Below are 24,394 nucleotides of genomic sequence, written 5' to 3'. Positions count from 1 at the left end.
TATTTACCCCTAGTATGCAAATGGACTTTGGGAGCCCTCTGCACATAGAAGGATACTTTCTCAGCCTAGACACACTGGGAAGGGTCTAGGCCCTGCTCCAAATGATATGACAGACTTTTACAATCCCTCATGGAAGGCCTCCCTCTCCCTGGGGAGCAGAAAGGGTTTGGGACAGGGGGTCAGTTCGGGGCAGGAGAAGAGGGGAGGGAGAGGAAACTGAGATTGACATGTAAAAGAATCTTGTTTCTAATTTAAATAAAAAATTAAATGATGAAAACAGAATATAAAATACTAAAAAAAAAAATTAAAAAAAGAACACTGCCAACTCCCTGCTGGCTAGCTTTCCTAGTCATGTATGAATCCTGTGAGTTACAACAATCAGCCTCACAAGACATACACCCATGGGTGCAACAGTGGTATAGATGTTATGGGAGTAACAACCTGATTTCTGATTGGATTGAGGATACACTCCAAAGGTGGAAACTAATGCCTGGAACTATAAATCAGGATAAGAAACCATTCTGCAGAACTCATAGGTCCTAAAGAAAAGTCTATTACTATCAGTTTGCTAAATTGAGATAGTATCAAACTGTCTTCTAAATAATTCTCTATACCCATAGATTAGGTCAGCTCTTGATTCCCACCACAGAAAAATGTCTTTTTGCAGTAGACAGTGTCTGATATACAGACTCACATTTCGTCTAAATGCAGGGGACAAGTGTCTGTGAAGTACTCAGCACCAAATGAGACATCAATATCACACCCTTGCCCCCAAAGCTCAGATAACACCAGAGCTCTAGGAAGTAAGGTTTAAAGAGCCAGCTCTAGGAAGTCTGCTATGAAACAATGTCTTAACACGGCAGGATGTTGCACTTATGAGCTCACAGAAGCAGTGGTTGTCTGCACAGGCTCACAGCACTCATCATTCCAGCACGAATGGATGATGGGCTAGCCACAGCTGAGGAACTGTTAGCAGTTGATATATGCTGGTAGAGGAAGAGTCTGTTCTTCAGGGATGTGGTATCCAGCAGGCTGACCATGTTCTGGTAGACGGCTTCAGATCTACAAATATTTGAGTAGCACTAATTTTGTACTCGGTGGGTTATAGAGAAAGAAGAGGACATGAAATCTGGATGGGAGCCTGACAGGGGATCCAGGAGGAGTTAGATAAGGATATGAGGGTAGACATGATCACAATACACTGTATACATGTGTGAAAGTATCAAAGAATAAATAATTTTAAAATAATACCACTCAGAAAAAAATGAAAGGCAACCCATGGAATGGACATGATCATGGTATAAGGAGTTCTTACAATGCAAAACAAGAACAAAAAAAATATGATTCTAATTGGCAAAGGACTTGGTCTTTTCTACAAAGATATACAAGTGGCCAATAGGCATGTTATGATTCCATCTCTATAAAATCCCAGACTAGGATACTCCATTAGAACAGAAAGTAGGCCTAAGGTTGCTTATGTCTAGTGGAAACACAGGAGAGAAACGAAGTTAGAAGTAATAGACAATGGTGCAGGGGTTTTTGTTTGGTTTTCTGGGGTTTTATTATTTTATTTATTAGTGTGTGTGTGAGAGAGAGGGGGGAGAGAGAGAGAGTATGGCATTTACGTAGATGTGGAGGTCAGAGGACATCTTATGGGGTTTGGTTTTCTCCCTTCTCCATATGGGTTCTGGAGATCAACCTCAGATCATGAGGCTTGGTGGCAAATGCCATCTCACCAGCCACCTCACTGGATGTACGGAGGAAGATCCAGTCACAGGCAGAGCTCTCTACAGGCAAGCCAGGTAACTTCATAGCCCTGTAAAGTAGACATCAGGCAGAAGCTGAGGACTTCACCGAGCGAGAGGGCAGGCAGGACATGCACTAGTGTGCTCATCATAGTCTACTAGAAGGAATTGTGTAACTGATGGGGATAGGTGTTGGGAAACGTTTGTGGGGTAGTGATCAAAACACACCTGAGTCAGCCAGGTGTGCTGGGCTTTTAGTCCCAACATTTGGAAGGCAATGGCAGGTGGATCTCTAAGTTCAAAGCCAGCCTGATCTACACAGCAAGTTCAGGGCCAGCCAGGGCCACCTATATGAATGCCATATCCACAATGAGGAACTGTGAGCCAAAGTAAACACTTACTCCCTTTAAAAGAGTACATCTGGGGGCTGGAAAGATGGCTTGGTGGTTAAGAATGCGTATTATTCTTTCAAAGAACCCAAGTTTGCTTCCCAACACCCACATTGGTAACCTCACAACTGCCTCTAACTCCAGATCTAAGGGATCTATCGCCCTCTTCTGGCCTCCACAGGCACCTGCACACACACACACACACACACACACACACACACACACACACACACACACACACACACACTTTCAAATTAATTTTTTTTTTAGAATGCATCTGTTTTGAGACTGGTTGTCCATTTTGTAAAATGGGGAGCTGTACACCACAGAGGACGGGGGATCTACCCTGGGTGGAGATCGCCAACACAGACACATCAGAGGCAGGGACAAATGACTGTCAGTAGGGTCCTCACTTGCTTCTCAAAACGGCTCTTTAGTCTCCACCACTGACAAATTGTCAGCTGCGTCCTTGTGCCTTACGGAGCTCTTTGAGGTTGGCAGATTCTTTAAAAAGGGAAATTTGTGCTTGTACATCCTCCAAAACCTCCCTAAACCCAAAAGCACAAGCTCCAAGGCAGTAAACAAGAGACAGGCCCCGCTGATCCCAAACATGGCATTCAGGAGGACGGTCTTCTCAGAGGGGTGCGACTGGAAACAGGTTATGCTGCCGATGCAAGGATCCTCACGACACAGAAAAGTGCTGGGCATCTTGAAGCCATACAGGTGGTACTGAACGCCAAGGGCTGCTCCCTCAAGGACCAGCCGCGCCCCGAGCTGTACCACATATGCCCAGAGAAGCTTGAGGCTTCCAGCCCCTGAGACATCCTTGCTGTGGTCCGGCTTGCACATCTGGGACTCTTGTTTCTTGTTCTCCTTCCCTGGTTCCTCCCAGTATCCAATCACATGATACAGAGTGAAACCCACATAAAGAGCACTGGGTATAGCCATCAGGATGACTTGAAAGGCCCAGAAGCGCAGTGGAGAAAGGGGGCGGAAGACATTATAACATACGGTCTTGCAGCCTGGCTCTCCTAAATGACACATGAATTCCTTCTCATCATCCCAGAAGACCCCAGGTCCGCTGGAAACCAGAAGCAGGAAGCGGAATCCCATGAGCACCGGAAGTAGGAAGCGCCCCACGGGCGTGGAGTGCTGGCTCTCCGTAGCCAACAGCTGCCTCAGGAACTTGCCACACATTCTGTCCCTAAGCAGAGGACAATTATCAGTGAAGGTGTCCTGATGGGGGAAGTCTTTCTATGTATATGTTTGTCTTACTGGTTGAATCCCCTGAGCAAATTGAGAACATGGGAAGAGGCGGGAGGAAGCTGCGAGAGTAAGAAGGGAAGAAAAGGAAGGATGCAGAGGTCATGAGGAAGCAGAAATTTTGAGTCAGGTGTAGATTAGAAGAAAAGACATATGATAGGTAGGATTTTAGTTGGGGCAGGTGGTAGAGAAGGAAGGGAGAGAGAAGGGAACTGGGATCATCATGTAATTCAATCTTGTTTGTAATTCAAATATGTAAAAATAAAAAACTAAAAAAAGTCCTTTCTATGTGTATGCTTGTCTTAGTGGTTGATAAATAAAATACTGTTGGCCAATAGGGGAGCAAGTTAGGCAGAACTAGGAGAGAAGGAGGATTCTGGGAAATGTAGCTAGACAGGGGTCACCATGTGATTGCTAAGAAGAGAGGATGCATGCCACCAATGTCCTCGATAAGAGAAGTCTTTATAAAATATATAAATTAATGGTTATGGTTGGTAATTTAGATTGAGCTAGCAAGTGGGAGGTCCTAGTCATTGGCCAGCAGCATTGTAAATAATAAAAGACTCTGTGTGTTATTTTGGGGCCCTAACGTGGTGGCAGAACTCAGGTGGCTGGCAGAAAGAGTTATTGTTACAGTGTCCCACTCATTGCCCTTTAGAGGGGCTTCAGCCTGTCTAGGTCACCTGTTAACCCAAGAACCTGCAAGGCAAGCCCTTTTACTCCTCTCCAAAGTTGATCAAATACCATGTAGCCTGCTTTGCATGCCTACAAGGCAACACCTGAGGTAATCACCTTTATAAACATAAGTAGCCCACAGTTGTGAAGGTTTTAACTCCAAATAGTATAGCACATAGTGAAGGCTACTCATTGAAAGAACATGTCAGGTCTTGGATAGCATTGAGGAGGAGAGCATGTTGAGCAAAAAGATTCAACCCAAGGAAAGAGGAAGATGGATAGAATCCCATGATCCCTTTGAAGAGTACATTTTTCATGGATTGGGGGAATGGGGTTGGCTCAATCAGTAAAGTACCACACAAGCATGAAAACCTAAGCTCAGTCCTCAGAATCCATGTAAAAATGTGGAGTGTGTGCCAGAGAAACTAGTAAACAAAGAGGACCCTAAAAGAGACAAACATTGTTGGGGGAAATGGTCATGATCCCCTGAGCAAATTGAGAGCATGGGAAGAGGGGGGAAGGAGCTACGAGAATGAGAAGGGAAGAAGAGGAAGGATGCAGAGGTCATGAGGGAGCAGAAAGGTTGAGTCAGGTGAAGAATAGAAGAAAGGGTATGTGATAGGGTTTTAGTTGGGGGATGGTAAAGGATGACAGGAGGGAGAAGGGAACTGGGATTGTCGTGTAATTCAATATTGTTTGTAATTCAAATAAAAAAGATTTAAAAAATGTGGAGTGTGGTAGTGTGTACTTGAAACCCCACTGCTGGGGACACAGGGACAGGAGGATCCTAGCCAACTGGAGAGCCTCCAACCTGCAAGAGATCCTGTCTCAAAAACCAAGATAGATGACTCCCAGAGAATGACACATGTCATTGGGCTCCAGTACACACACACACACACACACACACACACACACACACACACACAAGTGCACACACAAGAAACATGTCTCCAATGATTTAAAGACCTCCCTGTAGGCTCCTTATACTTATTTTATGCATATGTGGATGTGTTCTCTCTGTGTGTATGTATGCCAGGTGTGTGTGCATGCCTGTCCATGAAGATCAGAGAGGGAGAGGAAAAGAGAGAGAAGGGGGAAGGGAGAGGGGGGGGACTGGTGCCTGCCACAGCATGAAGACAGAGGTAGACAACCCCTGGTGTCAGTCCTCAGCTCCCTCCTTGTGTCTCCTTTTTGTCACTGTGAATGCCAGGCTACCTAGCCAATGAGATTCCAGGGATTCTCCGGTCTCCTCCTACCCACCACAGTACTGCTGGGGTTACAGACATGCACTATCATGCCCCAGCTTTTTTGTGAGTTTGGGGGATTCTAACTCGGGTCCTTGGGCTTTCATAGCAAGCCCTTAACTCACAAACCCATCTTCTCAGGCAAGAATCTGAAATGTTTTGGCTAATAACACAATAGCACAAGTAGGAAATTCTCTCCTGACATCCTGTGTCCCCCTGTCATCAACAGCTAGTTCACTGAAACAGTAGGAAAACGGATGGACCAGTAAATCACCTATTAAACGAAGTAGCCAAGGCCCAGAAATACATACACTGTATATAGCCTCTCATAGGCAGGTCCCAGATTTAAATTTTTGTGTATTTATACATATGTGTGGATATATGAACCTAGAAAGGGGGCTATGCATAGAAACCAGAAACAGAACTGGAGGGGAAGAGGTCTTAAGAGAGTGAGGAAGGAAGGGGCAACAGAATAGGTCTGACACATGGAAACAGAATGGGGACCCCTGAGGGGACAAACGGACTAACCTAGCAGAGAGGAAAAGGAGGGAATGAGAGGAGAAACAGCAATAACTCAAAGTATGCATGAAAATGCCTTAATGAGGCACATTGTTTTATATGCTAATTTTCAAAACACGAATAGGGCTGAGGATGTAGATTGGTTACCTCGAATGCAAAAGTCCCTGGGTTCTATCCACAGCACAGTATAAACCAGGAGTGCTGGTGCACACCTATAATTCTAGACTACAACTGGGGAGATGGTGGCAGGAAGATCAGAAGCTCAAGATAGCTCTCAGTTAAATAATGAGTTTAGGGCTATTCTGGGCTGTATAAGACTGTGTCTCAATAAATAAACAAATAAATAAAATGTAAATGAAGCAACAATCACAGACTCAAAATGGGAAAGGAAAGAAAATCCCAGAATTCGAGCAGATTTTCAAGTACCTAAAGAGATTATTTTTAAAACCCAATTTTAAATGAGAATTTTTCAAAGCATCTCACCTACTTTTGGGGGTTGAAGGGTGTCAGGATTCCACCAGTGACTGAATCAATCCATGAAAGTTAAGGAGCAAGAGAGGAAAAGAACCCATGAGGAGGGAGGAACCTGGCAGTGCAAGCTTTAACTGATTGCTCCCACCTTACTCTACCTGGCCTGGAATGCAATCTAGATGATTCTCTTCAAAGTGTGACCAGCAGGAGCAGAGATGCAGATATCCCTGACTCCTAGATCCTATGTGAATTCAAAGCTATCTCTAAGAAATCATGAATGCATCCACTTATAGACACCTCTCCAGAGCCCAGAATATTCTCAAACACAGAAGCTACTCTGCCCATGAACTTACCAGCGCTTGCCCGGCAACTCCAAGCAGAAGCATCAACCACAAAGGAAAGAAGCCAAAAGGAATCCTCACACTGGAGTCTTAAGGGTCCAGGCTCTTGGGACAGCCCTGCCTCCTGCAGGCACCCACTCCTTCGCCTTCTCCTTTTCATTCCTGGCAGGCTCCCCGTGGCATAATAAAATTCCAATTGAAAGACCCGGCCCTCAAGGCATGAGCTGTGGAGAATAGTTCTGTGCTAATGGTACGGAATGCATTCTCTAAGTGAATGGGGATGGGAATATTTGAGATCATCTGAAAGGAGACTGCAGGTTTATTATGTACATTATATTGGTTAATTGTCTTGGGATGTCTGAGCTCACTGAGAAGCTGGCTCTGGAAATGGAGCTGTCCTCTCCCGTTTCAGACCCAAGTGTGTTTGTCTCCGTGTCCTCTAAGGCCCTTTGTCTAAGGATGGGCTGCCTTCCAGACTCTGTGACAGGGAGGGAAAGGAACAACAAACGCCCAAAGAGTAAAAGCATTGTGTCCTTGAAAACAGCTAGAAGGAAAACCGATTGATGGAAAATGCAGCAGAAGGTAACACTGTGTATCCCATAATACAAAACTACCTAGATTGGGAGGAGAGCTGGAATTTCAGACATGGGGCGCAAAGCCAGTGGAGACAAAGCTAAATGGGGAACTCCAGCTGACTGCTTTGACTTCACCAGTCAGTTCCTGCTGGATCTTGTGAGCACCCAATCTGTTGATGCTACATCTATTATTTGTTCTTTTTTTCTTTTTCTTTTTCTTTGTTTTGTTTTGTTTTTGCTTATTTGAGGTTGTATTTTAATTGCAACATTTCTCCTTCTCTTCTCCCTCCAAACCCTCCCATATACCCCTCCCTATCCCCTTCAAATTTATGGCCTTTTTTTCATCAACAGTTATTGCATGCATGTATGTTTTTGTGTATACATATAACCTGTTGAGTCCATATGATGTTACTAGTATGTATGAGTTTTAGGTCTGACCATTTGGCATTAAACAGCCAATGGGAGTGCTCTTCCCTGGGAGTGAGCCCCTCTCCCAGCTTTACCCAGCTGCTTCTACTTCTTTGTGTTGGGTTGTTCTTTTACTTAGATGCTTCACCAGAAGGGACACCTTGCTCTGCTCAGGAATCTCTCTGTGGGAAACCCCAGCTGACCGACTCTTCCCAGTCATTTCCTGGTGGATGTTTGTAAGCCCCAATTTGATGATGTTCATCTCTGTTGACCTATCACTTTCTATTTATTCTTTTACTTTGGCTTTCCATGTACTTAACAAATTCATTCATTCAAAACTGAAAGTATGTCCAAAGTACCAAAAAATAAGTTTACTTGCATGAGTGCGCTTGTGTGTTAGAAGGATTACACACCAGGTAATGCAATCCCTGTCAAAAATCTATACATGGGGAAACCTACTAGTGATGTAGGGGTGTGTGTGTGTGTGTGTGTGTGTGTGTGTGTGTGTGTGAGAGAGAGAGAGAGAGAGAGAGAGAGAGAGAGAGAGAGAGAGTGCTTCATGTCCTCACTCCAGAATTCATGGTGATTTCTCAATGTCTTCTTGGCTGGGAGAAATAGATGACTCTTATAGCACCATGGGAATCTACTCCATGTCCTTTCAGCAACTCAGAAATCCCCAGTGAGAGCTTAAGACACCTGCACCACACCCATCGGATCCTGTGTCACTACAGCCAAGATCCCCTCCAGAGATACAGCTAAGAAAGGGGAAGGACAACACTGGACATGCAGAGAGGTTTAATCCTGAGCTACTTTTGTGGGAAAGAGAATAAACATATCTGGGTTTGTGCCATTCAAATGTCTGGATGGATATTGCAAGCTACAAGTATTTGGGAGGTATGTATGTGCATGTTCATGATGCACAGATGCATGTGTGTGCACATGTATATATTTGCATGTAGAGGTCAGAGGTGAACCTCAGCTGTCATTCCTCAGGAGTTATCCACATTGTTGTTTGAGACAGGCTCTCTTGCTGACCTGTAACTCACCACGTAGGCTAGCCTGACTGGCCAACAAGCCCTAAGGATATGCCCAGCTCTGTCTCCCCAATACTGGGATTACAAACATGCCCCACCATTCCCAAATATTTTTTAATATTTATTTATTTTAGCTGGGTGGTACATGCCTTTAATCCCAGCACTCAAGAGGCAGAGGCAGGTGGATCTCTGAGTTCGAAGCCAGCCTGGTCTACAGAGCTAGTTCCAAGACAGACAGGGCTACACAGAGAAATCCTGCCTTGGAAAAAAACATAAAACTAAAAAAATTAATTTTTAAAAAAATTTTAAAGATTTATTTTATTTTTAATTGAAAACAATTTTCATACAATAAATCCTGATCACACATTTTCCCTCCCCCAACTCCTCCAAGATCCTCCCCACCTCCCCACCCATCAAACTCCTTTCTATCTCTTTCAAAAACAAAAACATCAGAATCACATAATAATAACAACAACAACAACAACAATAATAATAATAATAATAATAATAAACATGTAAACCAAAATATACAAGCAAAAGACCAAGAGGACCAAAAAATGCCCAAACAAAGCGTTATGAGACAAAGTCTACAAAAATACCATTGAGTTCATTTTATGTTGGCCAACTACTTCTGTGTATGGAGCCTGCCCTGAACTGTGGTTAATATGCACTGTGAGATTTATTGAAGAAAACTTAATTTTTCCTTTGCTAGTGAGTATAAGTTGCAGATAGCTCCTTAGTTAGGGGTGGGAGCCCTTGTTCACTTCCCCCTCTCAGGACTGGGACCCCATCTGGCTTGAATCTGTGCAGGCTCCACATCCAGGTTTTTTGTTCTGTTTCATTTTGGTTTGGGTTTTTGTTGTTGTTGGGGGGGTGTTGTTTGTTTTGCATGAGTGCTAGAGCTCAAACCCTGGTACTCACACATGCAAGGCAAGCAGTCTACTGATTGAGCCACCTCCCAGGCCCCTTTTTTGTTTTGTTTGCTTGTTTGTCCTCATATAGTTCATGTTGGCTTCACAGTCACAGTACAATCAAAGAACTGATCCTCCTGCCTCCACCTCCCAAGTATTGGGATTACAGGCCCATACCACCACTTCTGGATCACGGGTAATTTTGAATAACAAATATTTTCCTAAATCTAGTAAGACAATATTGTAACATACATGCAAAATAAATAAATATATAATCCATTTTAATGCAAATTGGTCTGGTCTTTTGATACTCACTTGAGAAATATCTACCAATCATTAGCTTTAATTATGTTCATCTTTACTGAGCCAGCCATTCAGAGAAAGATGCCCTGAGAAAAAATGTGATTGCCCTACATCCTCTCTGTGGTACATTCACACATGTGTACATGTGTACATGTGTGAATGAGCACCTAATATGTGAGCTTTGCTTTGACATTTCAATCTTCTGTGAGTTTACTGTGTTTTCTATAATGAATAATGTTAGTGAATTTGGTGTAAACATAAATCTTGATGATTGTAAACATGGTTGAAGGAGAGAGCTGTTTGCTGAAAGTTATTCTCTGACCTCCACACACATGCCACCACACCTATGCACCCGCATACATACACACACAAAAATGAATGAATGAATGAATGAATGAATGAATGTAAAAGAAGAAAGCTTAAGCCAAGTGCATTCTTTCTCATGATCCCAGAATTTGAGAAGTAGAGGCAGGAGAAGATTAAAAACAGAAGGAGGAGGGAAGGGGTGGGGAGAGGAGGGAAGGAGAGGAGAAGAAGGGAAGGGAGGGGAAGGGAGGAGAAGGGAAGTGAGGGTTAGAGAAGCAGGCTAGCTAAGGCGCACTCTCTAGATACCTTTTTCAACAGTCACAAATATTACTCCGTGTGACCCTCATTCCAAGCCTAGGAAGTGGACTTTAATGCCACCCTCGGGATATAGGAAACTAAGGTATGAAGGGGTTAAAAATTACCTGAAGAGGTCACTGAAACAGTGAATGGAAGAAGTGAAATGGAAACAAATAAAAGATCGAGAATCGCCCTTTCTGCCGCCGACTCATCACAGACCAGGTGAGTGACCCCCTGCTTTTACCCAACTGTCCTAAGCGCCATTCACCCAGATCCCTCCAAGCTTGTCCCTGCTTGAAACAGACATGCCCAGGCAGTGAGGAGCTCCCTGAATCTGGATACAGGCCACTCTTCCTTCCCTCTCCGCCGACTCATCACAGACCAGGTGAGTGACCCCCTGCTTTTACCCAACTGTCCTAAGCGCCATTCACCCAGATCCCTCCAGGCTTGTCCCTGCTTGAAACAGACATGCCCAGGCAGGGAGGAGCTCCCTGAATCTGGGTACAGGCCACTCTTCCTTCCGTTTCCGTGGACCGATCCGCCAGGAGAGTGAGGAGACTACAAGGAGAGGCAAGAACATCCAGAGCTTCGGACATTGAACTCCTGGCCCACACACACTACAGTGTAACAAGAGGAGATAGAGAGATCCTACCTGCACTCACTGGAAAAAGATATGGGAAGAAGACAGAATAAGAAACAAAAAGACCAATATGACACCACCAGAATCTAGGGACTCCACTCCAGCAAGACCTGAAAAGCACAACATAGTTCATGAAGAAGAGATGGACCTCAAAATGGATCTCAGCAAGATGATAGAGACCTTCAAAGAAGAAACAAGAAAATCCCTTAAAGAAATAGAAGAAAAAGCAAGCGAAAAATTACACGAAATGGAGGAAAAGACAAACCAAAAAATTCAAGAAATAAACAAATCTCTTAAAAAAGCTAAAGAAACCCAAAATAAAACAACCAAACAAGTGAAGGAAGCGCTTGAAATATTCAAAGCATGAAAGCTGAATTAGACACAATAAAGAAAACACAGAATGAGGCGATGCTGGAAATGGAAAGACTGGATAAATGATCAGGATCTAAAGACGTGATTATAACTAATAGAATCCAAGAGACGGAAGAGAGAATCTCAGCTATTGAAGACTGGCTAGAGGATATATATTCATCAACCAAAGAAAACCTCAAGTCCAACAAATCCCTAACACAAAATATCCAGGAAATATGGGACACCGTGAAAAGACCAAACCTAAGAATAATAGGTATAGAAGAAGGTGAAGAAACACTGCTCAAAGGTACAGAAAACATATTCAACAAAATCATAGAAGAAAACTTCCCCAACCTACAGAAAGATATGCCTATGAAAGTACGAGAAGCTTATAGAACACCAAACAGACTGGACCACAAAAAGAAGTCCCCCCGACACATAATAATCAAAACTCCAAATCTACAGAATAAAGAGAAAATATTAAGAGCTGCAAAGGAAAAAGGCCAAGTAACATATAAAGGCAAACCAATTAGAATCACACCCGACTTCTCAATGGAAACTCTGAAAGCCAGAAGGTCTTGGATAGATACCCTACAAGCACTAAGGGAGCATGGATGTCAACCCAGACTACTGTACCCAGCAAAACTTTCAATCATTATAGATGGAGAAAACAAGATATTCCATGACAAAAACAGATTTAAACAATACATATCCACAAATCCAGCACTACAGAAGGTTCTGGAAGGAAAACTCCAACCCAAGGAACATAACTACATGCACAAAAACACAGGCAATAGATAATCTAATTTTGCCAAACACAAAAAGAAGCAGGAGGGCAAAAACCACACACAATGATACCACCAACAATAAATCCAAAACAAACAAGAACCAACGAACAATGGACATTAATATCCCTAAATGTCAATGGTCTTAACTTACCCATAAAAAGATATAGGTTAACAGAATGGATACGAAGACAGAATCCATCCTTCTGCTGTTTACAAGAAACACACCTCAACTTCAAAGACAGGCGATACCTCAGAGTAAAAGGATGGGAAAAGATTTTCCAATCAAATGGCCTCAAGAAACAAGCCGGTGTAGCAATCCTAATATCTAACAAATTGGACTTTAAACTAAAATCAATCCAAAGAGATGAAGAAGGGCATTTCATACTCATCACAGGAAAAGTCCATCAAGATGAAATCTCAATCCTGAACATCTATGCTCCAAATACGAAGGCACCCACATTTGTGAAAGAAACATTACTAAAGCTCAAACCACAATAAAACCACACACACTTATAGTAGGAGACTTCAACACTCCCCTTACACCACTAGACAGGACCACCAGACAGAAACTAAACAAAGAAACAAAGGACCTGAAAGAAGTTATGACCCAACTGGGGTTAACGGATATCTATAGAGCATTCCATCCAAACTCAAAAGAATATAACTTCTTCTCAGCACCACATGGCACCTTCTCTTAAATTGACCACATAGTAGGCAACAAAGCAAACCTCCATAGTTACAAAAGAATTGAAATAACCCCCTTCATCTTATCAGATCATCACGGCTTAAAGCTAGAATTCAACAGCAATACAAATTTCAGAAAACCTACTTATTTGTGGAAATTGAATAACACCCAATTGCACCATTCCTGGGTTGAGGAAGAAATAAAAAAACAAATTAAAGACTTCCTAGAATCTAATGAGAATGCAGACAAAACATACCCAAACTTATGGGACACTCTGAAAGCAGTGCTAAGAGAGAAGTTCATAGCACTAAGTGCCCACATGAAGTAACTAGAGAAAAGTCACATCAGAGAACTGACAGAACAACTGAAAGCACTAGAGCAAAAAGAAGCAAACTCACCAAGGAGGAGTAGACGCCAGGAAATAATCAACCTGAGAGCTGAAATCAATAAAGTAGAAACTAGGAAAACATTACAAAGAATCAATGAAACAAAGAGTTGGTTCTTTGAGAAGATCAACAAGATAGACAAACCTCTAGCCAAACTAACCAAAAGGCAGAGAGAGAGCACGCTAATTAACAAAATCAGAAATGAAAAGGGGGATATAACAACGGACACTGTGGAAATCCAGAGAATCTTTAGGTCATACTTTGAAAATCTGTACTCCACAAAATTCGAAAATCTAATGGAAATGGACAGTTTCCTGGATAAATATCACTTACCAAAATTAAATCAAGATCAGATAAACAGTTTAAATCGACCCATAACCTCAAATGAAATAGAAACAGTCATCAAAAGCCTCCCAACCAAAAAAAGCCCAGGACCAGATGGCTTCACTGCAGAATTCTACCAGAAATTCAAACAAGAGCTAATACCAGTACTCCTCAAACTGTTCCACACAATAGAAGCAGATGGGATATTGCCAAACTCTTTCTACGAGGCTACAATCACTTTGATACCCAAGCCACACAAAGATAAGACTAAGAAAGAGAACTACAGACCGATATCCCTCATGAACATTGATGCTAAAATACTCAATAAAATATTGGCTAATCGAATCCAAGAACATATCAGAAAAATCATCCACCATGATCAAGTAGGCTTCATCCCAGGGATGCAAGGATGGTTCAACATACGAAAAACCATCAATGGAATCCATCATATAAACAAACTGAAAAAGAAAAACCACATGATCATCTCACTAGATGCTGAAAAAGCCTTTGACAAAACCCAACATCCCTTCATGATAAAGATCTTGGAGAGAACAGGAATAACAGGAACATATCTAAACATGATAAACGCGATATACACCAAACCAAGAGCCAACATCAAACTAAATGGAGAGAAACTCGAAGCGTTTCCTCTAAAATCAGGTTCAAGACAAGGATGTCCACTCTCTCCATACCTCTTCAATATTGTACTTGAAGTTCTAGCTAGAGCAATAAGACAAGAACAGGGGATCAAAGGGATACAAATCGGAAAGGATGAAGTCAAACTTTCACTATTTGCTGATGACATGATAGTCTACATAAGTGACCCGAAAAACTCTACCAGGAAACTCCTACAGCTGATAAACACCTTCAGCAAGGTAGCAGGATACAAAATTAACTCAAAAAAATCTGTAGTCCTATTGTATACAGATGATAAATTCAATGAGAAAGAAATCATGGAAACATCGCCTTTCACAATATCCACAAGCAACATAAAATACCTGGGGGGTAACACTAACCAAAAAAGTGAAAGACCTATACAATAAGAACTTTGAGACTCTAAAGAAAGAAATTAAAGAAGATACCAGAAAGTGGAAAGATCTCCCATGCTCTTGGATAGGCAGAATTAACATAGTAAAAATGGCAATCCTACCAAAAGCAATCTACAGATTCAATGCAATCCCCATCAAAATCCCAACACAGTTTTTCACAGACATTGAAAGAACAATACTCAACTTTATATGGAAAAATAAAAAACCCAGGATAGCCAAAACAACTCTTTACAATAAAAGATCTTCTGGAGGCATCACCATCCCTGACTTCAAGCTCTACTATAGAGCCATAGTTCTGAAAACAGCTTGGTATTGGCACAAGAATAGACAGATAGACCAATGGAATCGAATTGAAGACCCAGATATTAACCCACGCACCTACGAACACCTTATTTTTGACAAAGGTGCTAAATCCATACAATGGAAAAAAGATAGCATCTTCAACAAATGGTGCTGGCACAATTGGATTCGAACATGCAGAAAATTGCAGATTGATCCATACCTGTCACCATGCACGAAACTTAAGTGCAAATGGATTAAAGATCTCTCCATAACCCCAGCCACACTGAATCTTCTAGAAGAGAAAGTGGGAATAACCCTTGAACAAATTGGCACAGTAGAACGATTCCTGAACATCACGCCAGAAGCACAGACACTGAGGTCTGCAATCAATAAATGGGACCTCCTGAAACTGAGAAGCTTCTGTAAAGCAAAGGACACAGTCAGTAAGACAAAACGACCACCCACAGAATGGGAAAAGATCTTCACCAGCCCTACATCTGACAGAGGACTGATTTCCAAAATATACACGGAGCTCAAGAAGCTAGCCACCAAAACACCAAACAATGGAATTAAAAAGTGGGGTGCAGAACTAAACAGAGATTTTTCAACAGAGGAATCTGAAATGGCTGAAAGACACTTAAGAAAGTGCTCAAAATCCTTGGCCATCAGAGAAATGCAACTCAAAACAACTCTGAGATACCACCTCACACCTGTCAGAATGGCTAAAATCAAAAATACCAATGACAACCTATGCTGGAGAGGATGCGGAGAAGAAGGAACACTCCTCCATTGCTGGTGGGAGTGTGAACTTGTAAGACCACTTTGGAAATCAGTATGGCGGTTGCTCAGAAAAATGGGAATCAACCTACCTCAAGATCCAGCCATTCCTCTCTTGGTATATACCCAAATACTGCATGTCCATACAACAAGGACATATGTTCAACCATGTTCATAGCAGCATTGTTTGTAATAGCCAGAACCTGGAAGCAACCTAGATGCCCCTCAACTGAAGAATGGAAAGAGAAAATGTGGTACATTTATACAATGGAGTACTACTCAGCAGAAAAATGCAATGGAATCTTGAAATTCGCAGGCAAATGGATGGAACTAGAAGAAACCATCCTGAGTGAGGTAACCCAATCACAAAAAGACAAACTTGGTATGTACTCACTCATATATGATTTTTAGACATAGAGCAAAGGTTTACCAGCCTATAATCTGCTTCCCCAAAGAAACTAGAAATCATGAATGACTCTAAGGGATAAATGGACCCCAGGAACGGGAAGTGGCATGAACTCCCGAGCTAATCGAGAGCATGAGGGTAGGAGAGTGGGTGCTGCTACAATAAGAGCACAAGAAGAAGAGTAGAGGAGAAGAAATGGAGGAGCAGATATATTGAGTTGGGGGAAGAATAGAGGAGAGAGAGCAGGATGAGAGATACCATATCAGAGGGAGCCACTATAGGTCCGAGAAGAGATCTGGAACTAGGGAGATCTCCAGAGACCTACAAGGATGACACGATCTGACAGTCCGGGCAGTGGAGGAGAGGATGGCCTAGAAGCCCTTCCCCTAGAATGAGATTGATGACTACTCTCTATGCTATCCTAGAGTCCTCATCCAGTGGCTGATGGAAGCAGAGACAGACTTCCACAGAAATACACTGAGCTGAAATCTGGAACCTAGTTGAAGAGAGGGAGGAATGAAGAATGAAGGGGTCTGTACCAGGTTGGAGAAACCCACAGAAACAGTTGGCCTGAAAAAGGGAAAGCATATCGACCCCAGACGCTCTTTGGGAGGCCAGTACAGGACTAATCCAGCCCCCTGATCATGGATGCCAATGGGGAGGCCCCTGCACTCCTGGGAGCCTCCAGAGGTGGACTGGCGTTTTGCCCTGCTGTGTGGGGGGGACTATGAGAGCCCATCCCACTTGAAGGGATGCGCTCTGTCTCTGGACACATGGGGAAGTGCCTAGGCCCAGCACAGGAAGATTTGGTGGACTTGTGGAGCCCTGGTTGGGGGCCCCACCCTGCCTGGGGAGTGATAGGTGGATGGGGTGGGGGTAGGTTGGAGGTGGGGGAGAAGGAATGGGGGTGAGGGGAGGGAGAGGGGAATTACATGTGAAACAAGCCTGTTCCCTAACTTGAATTAATAATAATAATAAAAAGAAAAAGAAAAAAAAAAAAGATCAAGAATCGTATTTTCGAGCATCACTGCTCAGAGTCATCTGACGCCAGCGATCTGCTCACCGGATCCCAGTTCCAAGGCAGGATCCCACACACCAGACACTCCCAAGTCCCCGGCCTCGGGGCAGTTCCGACTCTATCTGCCAACCCAGCGGGACCCAACACATCCAAACACTGGCGAGGCCCTGGTAACAATGCCACCTCCATCCACGAGAAGAGGACAGACCTCAGAGTATTGGATCTGTTTGCATCTACCAGAAGGGAACCTTGGTCCCATACACACCAGGAGAGGAAGAGACTCCTGCTACTCCCACCAGAAGAAAGGATGAGAAGAGGACAAGGTAAAAGTACATTCAACAACAGAAAACCCAATATGACACCACCGGAGACTAGGAACCATACACCAGCAAGACCTGAACATCACAATGCAGATGAACCAGAAGAGAATGACCTTAAAAACATCTTCAGGAAAATGATAGAGGACCTCAAAGAGAACATGAGAAAATCCCTTAAAGAAATGGAAGAAAAAACAAACCACAAAATAAAAGATACCAACAAATCTCTCAAGGAAACAGTTCAAGAACTAAAAACTGAAATAGAGACAATAAAGACAGCACAATCTGAGGGAATGCTGGAAATAGAAAAGCTGGGTAAACGATCAGGAACTACAGATGTAAGCATAACCAACAGAATACAAGAGAGAATCTCAGGAGTTGAAGACACACTATCGGAAATAGATTCATCAACCAAAGAAAATCTTAAGTCCAACAGATCCCTAATACAAAATATCCAGGAAATATGGGATACCATAAAAAGACCAAACCTAAGAATAATAGGTATAGAAGGAGGTGAAGAAATCCAACTCAAAGGCGCAGAAAACATATTCAACCAAATCATAGAAGAAAACTTTCCCAACCTAAAGAAAGACATGCCAATGAAAATACAAGAAAGAAGCCTACAGAACACCAAATAGACTGAACCAAAATAAAGGTCTCCTCGCCACATAATAATCAAAACACCAAACATACAGAATAAAGAGAAAATATTAAGAGCTGCAAAGGAAAAAGGTCAAGTACCCTATAAAGGCAAACCTATCAGAAACACACCTGACTTTTCCATGGAAACTCTGAAAGCCAAAAGGTCCTGGATAGATATTTTACCTACACTAAGAGACCATGGATGCCAGCCCAACTACTATACCCAGCAAAGCTTTCAATCAATATAGATGGAGAAAAAAAGATATTCCATGACAAAAACAGATTTAAACAATACATATCCACCAACCCAGCACTACAGAAAGTTCTGGAAGGAAAACTGCAACCAAGGAAATTAACTACAACTAGAAAAATATAGGCAATAGATAACCCCACTTTACCAACAGCCAAAAGGAAAAAGGGATAGAATCCCACACATAATCTCAACACCATCACCAAATCAAAAACAAACAAGAATGAGCAATCAATGGTCATTAATATCCATCAACATTAATGGTCTTAACTCACCTATAAAAAGACACAGATTAGCAGAATGCATAAGAAGACAGAATCCTTCCTTCTGCTGCATACAAGAAACACACCTCAACTTCAAAGACAGAGGGTATCTAAGAATTAAAGGTTGGGGAAAGATTTTCCAATCAAATGGACCTAAGAAACAAGCAGGGGTAGCAATCCTAATATACAACAAATTGGATTTTAAACTAAAATCAATCAAAAGAGATGAAGGAAGTCACTTCCTACTCATCACAGGAGACATCAGGATGAAGTCTCAATTCTGAACATTTATGCCCCAAATACAAAGGCATCCATGTTTGTAAAAGAAACATCACTAAAACTCAAATCACACATAAAACCACACACATTTATAGTGGAAGACTTCAACACCCCACTCTCACCACTGGACAGGAACACCAGATGGAAACTTAACAAATAAAGAAAGGAACTAATAGAAGTTATGGCACAATTGGGCTTAACAGATATCTATAGAACATTCCATCCAAATACAAAACAATTTACCTTCTTCTCAGTGCCACATGGAACCTTCTCTAAAATTGACCACATACTTGGCAACATAGCAAACCTCAACAGGTACAAAAAATTGAACTAACCCCCTGTATCTTATCAGACCACATTGCTTTAAAGTTAGAATTCAACAACAACACGAATTACAGAAAACCTACAAACTCATGGAAATTAAGCAACACTCAACTGCACAACTCCTGGGTCCAGGAAGAAATACAAAAAGAAATTAAAGATTTCCTAGAATTCAATGAGAATGCAGACACAACATATCCAAAGCAGTGCTAAGAGGAAAGTTCATAGCGCTAAGTGCCCACATGAAGAAACAGGAGAATAATCACACTAGAGAATTAACAGCACAACTGAAAGCTCTAGAAGACAAAGAAGCCAATACACCCCAGAGGAGCAGACGCCAGGAAATAATTAAATTGAGGGCTGAAATCAATAAAATGGAAACTAGGAGAACAATACAAAGAATCAATATAATAAAGAGTTGGTTCTTCGAGAAAATCAACAATATAGACAAACCTTTATCCAAATTTACCAAACAACAAAGAGTGAACATGCAAATTAATAAAATCAGGAATGGAAAGGGGGACACAGAGGAAATCCAGAGAATCATCAGGTCCCATACTTCCAAAACGTATATTCTTCAAAATTCGAAAATCGAAAGGAAATGAACAATTTTCTGGACAGGTTTCACTTACTACAATTAAATCAAGAACAGATAAGCAACTTAAATAGACCTATAACCCCTAATGAAATTGAAGAAGTCATCAGAAGTCTCCCAACCAAAAAAAGCCCAGGGCCAGATGGCTTCAGTGCAGAATTCTTCCAGAAATTCAAGGTACAGCTAATACCAATTCTCCTAAAAGTATTCCACACAATAGAAACAGAAGGGTCATTGCCAAATTCTTTTTATGAGGCTTCAATAACCTTGATAACCAAGCCACACAAAGACACAACTAGGAAAGAGAACTACAGACCAATATCCCTCATGAACATTGATGCAAAAATTCTCAATAAAATACTGGCAAACCGAATCCAAGAACACATCAGAGAAATCATCCACCATGATCAAGTAGGCTTGGCCTACTTGACCACCATGACAGGGATGCAAGGACGGTTCAACATATGAAAATCCATCAAGGTAATCCACCATATAAACAGACTGAGGAAAACAACCACATGGTCATCTCACTAGATGCCGAAAAAGCCTTTGACAAAATCCAACACCCTTTCATTATAAAGGTTTTGTAGAAATCAGGGATAACAGGAACATACCTCAACATAATAAAAGCAATATACAGCAAGCCGACAGCCAACATCAAATTAAATGAAGAGAAATTTAATGCAATTCCTCTAAAATCAGGAACATGATAAGGCTGTCCACTCTCTCCATACCTCTTCTATATTGTCCTTGAAGTTCTAGCTAGAGCAATAAGACAACAAAAGGAGATCAAGGGAATACAAATTGGAAAGGAAGAAGTCAAACTCTCACTATTTGCAGATGATATGATAGTCTACATAAGTGACCCAAAAACTCTACCAGGGAACTCCTACAGCTGATAAACACATTCAGCAAAGTGGCAGGATACAAAATTAACTCAAAAAAATCTGTAGCCCTACTATATACCAATGACACATTGGTGGAGAAAGAAATCAGAGAAGCATCACCCTTTACAATTGCCACAAACAACATAAAATGCTTTGGGGAGACACTAACCAAAAAAGTGAAAGACCTGTACCATAAGAATTTTGAGTCTCTGAAGAAAGAAATTAAAGAAGATACCAGAAAATGGAAAGATCTCCCATGCTCTTGGATAGGTAGAATCAACATAGTAAAAATGGCAATCTTGCCAAAAGCAATCTACAGATTCAATGCAATCCCCATCAAAATCCCAACACAATTCTTCACAGACCTTGAAAGAACAATTCTCAACTTTATATGGAGAAACAAAAGACCCAGGATAGCCAAAACAACCCTGTACAATAGAGGAACTTCTGGAGTCATCACCATCCCTGACTTCAAGCTCTATTACAGAGCTATAGTCCAGAAAACAGCTTGGTATTGGCATAAAAATAGACAGGTAGACCAATGGAATAGAGTTGAAAACCCTGATATTAACCCACACACCTACAAACACCTGATTTTTGACAAACAATCCAAATATATGCGCTGGAACAAAGAGAACATCTTCAACAAATGATGCTGGCATAACTGGATGCAGACATGTAGAAGACTACAGATAGATCCAAGTCTTTCACCCTGCACAAAACTTAAGTCAAAATGGATCAAAGACCTCAACATAAACCCAGCCACACTGAACCTATTAGAAGATAAAGTGGGAAATACCCTTGAATTAATTGGTACAGGAGACCACTTCCTGAACATAACACCAGTAGCACAGACACTGAGATCCACAATTGATAAATGGGACCTCCTGAAAATGAGTAGCTTCTGTAAGGCAAAGGACACAGTCAGCAGGACCAAACAGCAGCCCACAGCCTGGGAAAAGAGATTCACCAACCCCACATCTGACAGAAGACCGATCTCCAAATTATACAAAGAACTCAAGAAGCTAGTCTCCAAAACCCCAACAACACAATTAAAAAGTGGGGTACAGAACTAAATAGCAATTCTCAATAGAGGAATCTAAAATGGCTGAAAGACACATAAGAAAGTATTCAACATCCTTAGCCATAAGGGAAATGCAAATCAAAACAACTCTGAGATACCATCTTACTCCTGTCAGAATGGCTAAAATCAAAAACACCAATGACAATTCATGCTGGAGAGGATGTGGAGAAAGGGGAACACTTCTCCACTGCTGGTGGGAGTGCCAACTTGTACAGCCACTTTGGAAATCAGTATGGTGACTCCTCAAGAAAATGGGAATCCTGAGCAAATTGAGAACATGAGAAGAGGAGGGAGGAAGCTACGAGAGTGAGAAGGGAAGAAAAGGAAGGATGCAGAGGTCATGAGGAAGCAGAAATTTTGAGTCAGGTGTAGATTAGAAGAAAGGACATGTGACAGGTAGGATTTTAGTTGGGGGGTGGTAGAGGAGGAAGGGAGGGAGAAGGGAACTGGGATTGTCATGTAATTCAATCTTGTTTGTAATTCAAATATATAAAGAAAAAGAAAGAAAATGGGAATGAGTCTACCACAAGATCCAGCAATTCCACTCTTAGGCACATAGCCAAAAAAAAGCACATTCATACAAGAACATCTGTTCAACGATGTTCATAGCAGCACTATTTGTAATAGCCAGAAACTGGAAGCAGCCTAGATGCCCCTCAACCGAAGAATGGATAGAGAAAATGTGGTACATTTACACAATGGAGTACTACTCAGTGGAAAAAAAACAGTGGAATCTTGAAATTTGCAGGAAAATGGATGGAACTAGAAGAAACCATTCTGAGCAAGGTAACCCAATTACAAAAAGACAAACATGATATGTGCTCACTCATATGTGGATTTTAGACATAGAGTAAGGGATTACCAGCCTACAATCCACACTGCCAGAGAAACTAGTAAACAAGGAGGACCCTAGAAGAGACATTGTCCCCTGGAGTAGAGGAAAGGGTCATGATCCCCTGAGCAAAATGAGAGCATGGGAAGAGAGGGGAGGGAGCTATGAGAGTGAGAAGGGAAGAAGAGGAAGGATGCAGAGGTCATGAGGGAGCAGAAAGGTTGAGTCAGAGGAAGAATAGAAGAAAGGGTATGTGATAGGTAGGGTTTTAGTTAGGGGGTGGTAGGGGAAGACGGTGTGGCTGCTCTTGGCCACTAAGTCCGAGTATTGGTCAAAAGCCTGGAGATTTGGATGAACCACTAGACTACTGGTCCTTTTCTGAGAGAATCTCTCTCACCTTTATTGTGGAGCAGCCTTATATACAAACTTACAAAAACCCCAGGTCAAAGGGTTCACAATAGGATATTGATCCCAGTGGGGTGAGGTCAGGAAAACAGGAGGTACCTGTGGTTATGCTGGAAAACAACTCTTAGAGACCCCATGGGGGCTGGGTTCCAACAGGACAGGAGAGAGAAGGGAACTGGGATTGTCATGTAAATCAATCTTGTTTCTAATTCAAATAAAAAAATGATAAAAATAATTATATTTTCCCTGTTGACTAAACCACTTCTTAGGGAGGGTCCATTGAGTCATGTTCACCTGCATCTCTGCTCATGGTAAGCAAGCACTTGGAAACTAAGAGCTGTGACCCTCCATTCAGGGTCACATAGATAGTCCAGACAGAGAGTTAAAATGTCTGCACTGGAGGTGGAAAGTGGGGAGATGCCCAGGGCCCAGGCAATAAGAACATTTCAGTGATGCATGAATTTCTCCTGATTCCTCAATGGCCCTATTTATAAATGCCCACAGCCCAGGTCAGTGTGGGTCTCAAGAGAGGAGGCTACGGTTGGCACTGAGTGCTAGAGGGAGAAATATTCTGCCCATTTATTTCTAAGCTGCTGTTGAGACGTTAAAACACCAAGACAAACTTCGCTTTCATAGTAACTTTCTTGGGCTTGGTGCCAGGAAGCTCTTGCTGCTCTGCTTTATGCCACCAACAATGTCCTTACTGTTGCTTCTCCTCCCACCAGATGAGACCAGCCTCCTCCCACAGACAGATGGTAATGATGTGGGCCAAGATCTTTGCTAGCTGGGAATTGGGAGAAGGCATCACACAAGGGTAAGGAAAAGGGCACAATAGCCTAGAATAGTGGTTCTCAACCTATGGGTCACGACCCCTTTGGGACTCAGTTGACCTCTTTCACAGGGGTTGCCTGAGGCCATCAAAAAACACAAACACTTATATTCCAATTCATAACAGTAGCAAGATTACAGTTATGAAGTAGCAACAAAACAGTTTTATTTTTAAAGATTTATTTATTTATTATGTATAGTGTTCTGCCTGCATGTATGCCTGCACTCAGGAAGAAGACGCCAGATCTCATTACAGATGGTTGTGAGCCACCATGTGGTTGCTGGGAATTGAACTCAGGTCCTCTGGAAGAGCAGCTAGTGCTCTTAATCTCTGAGCCATCTCTCCAGCCCCAACAAAATAATTTTATGGTTGGGGGTCACCACAATGTAAGTAACTGTATTGAAGGGTCACAGCATTAGGAAGGCTGAGAAATATTGTTCTAGAATCTCTACACACAAACACACAAACACACACACACACACACACACACACACACACACACA

At 42.1% G+C, this 24,394-nt stretch overlaps 1 protein-coding gene across 1 annotated transcript; it reads right to left on the bottom strand.

Annotated features, from left to right (window-relative positions):
* Positions 1-2,554: 2,554 nt before the first annotated feature.
* Positions 2,555-3,331, bottom strand: Gjc3 (gap junction protein gamma 3). The gene has a single exon (XM_035444103.1). It carries the CDS (start codon positions 3,329-3,331, stop codon positions 2,555-2,557), a length of 777 nt encoding a protein of 258 aa, XP_035299994.1.
* Positions 3,332-24,394: the final 21,063 nt, after the last annotated feature.

The sequence above is a fragment of the Cricetulus griseus genome, chromosome 4 (assembly GCF_003668045.3).
Source record: "Cricetulus griseus strain 17A/GY chromosome 4, alternate assembly CriGri-PICRH-1.0, whole genome shotgun sequence".
Taxonomy (NCBI): domain Eukaryota; kingdom Metazoa; phylum Chordata; class Mammalia; order Rodentia; family Cricetidae; genus Cricetulus; species Cricetulus griseus.
This window is presented reverse-complemented; position numbering and strand designations above follow the sequence as displayed.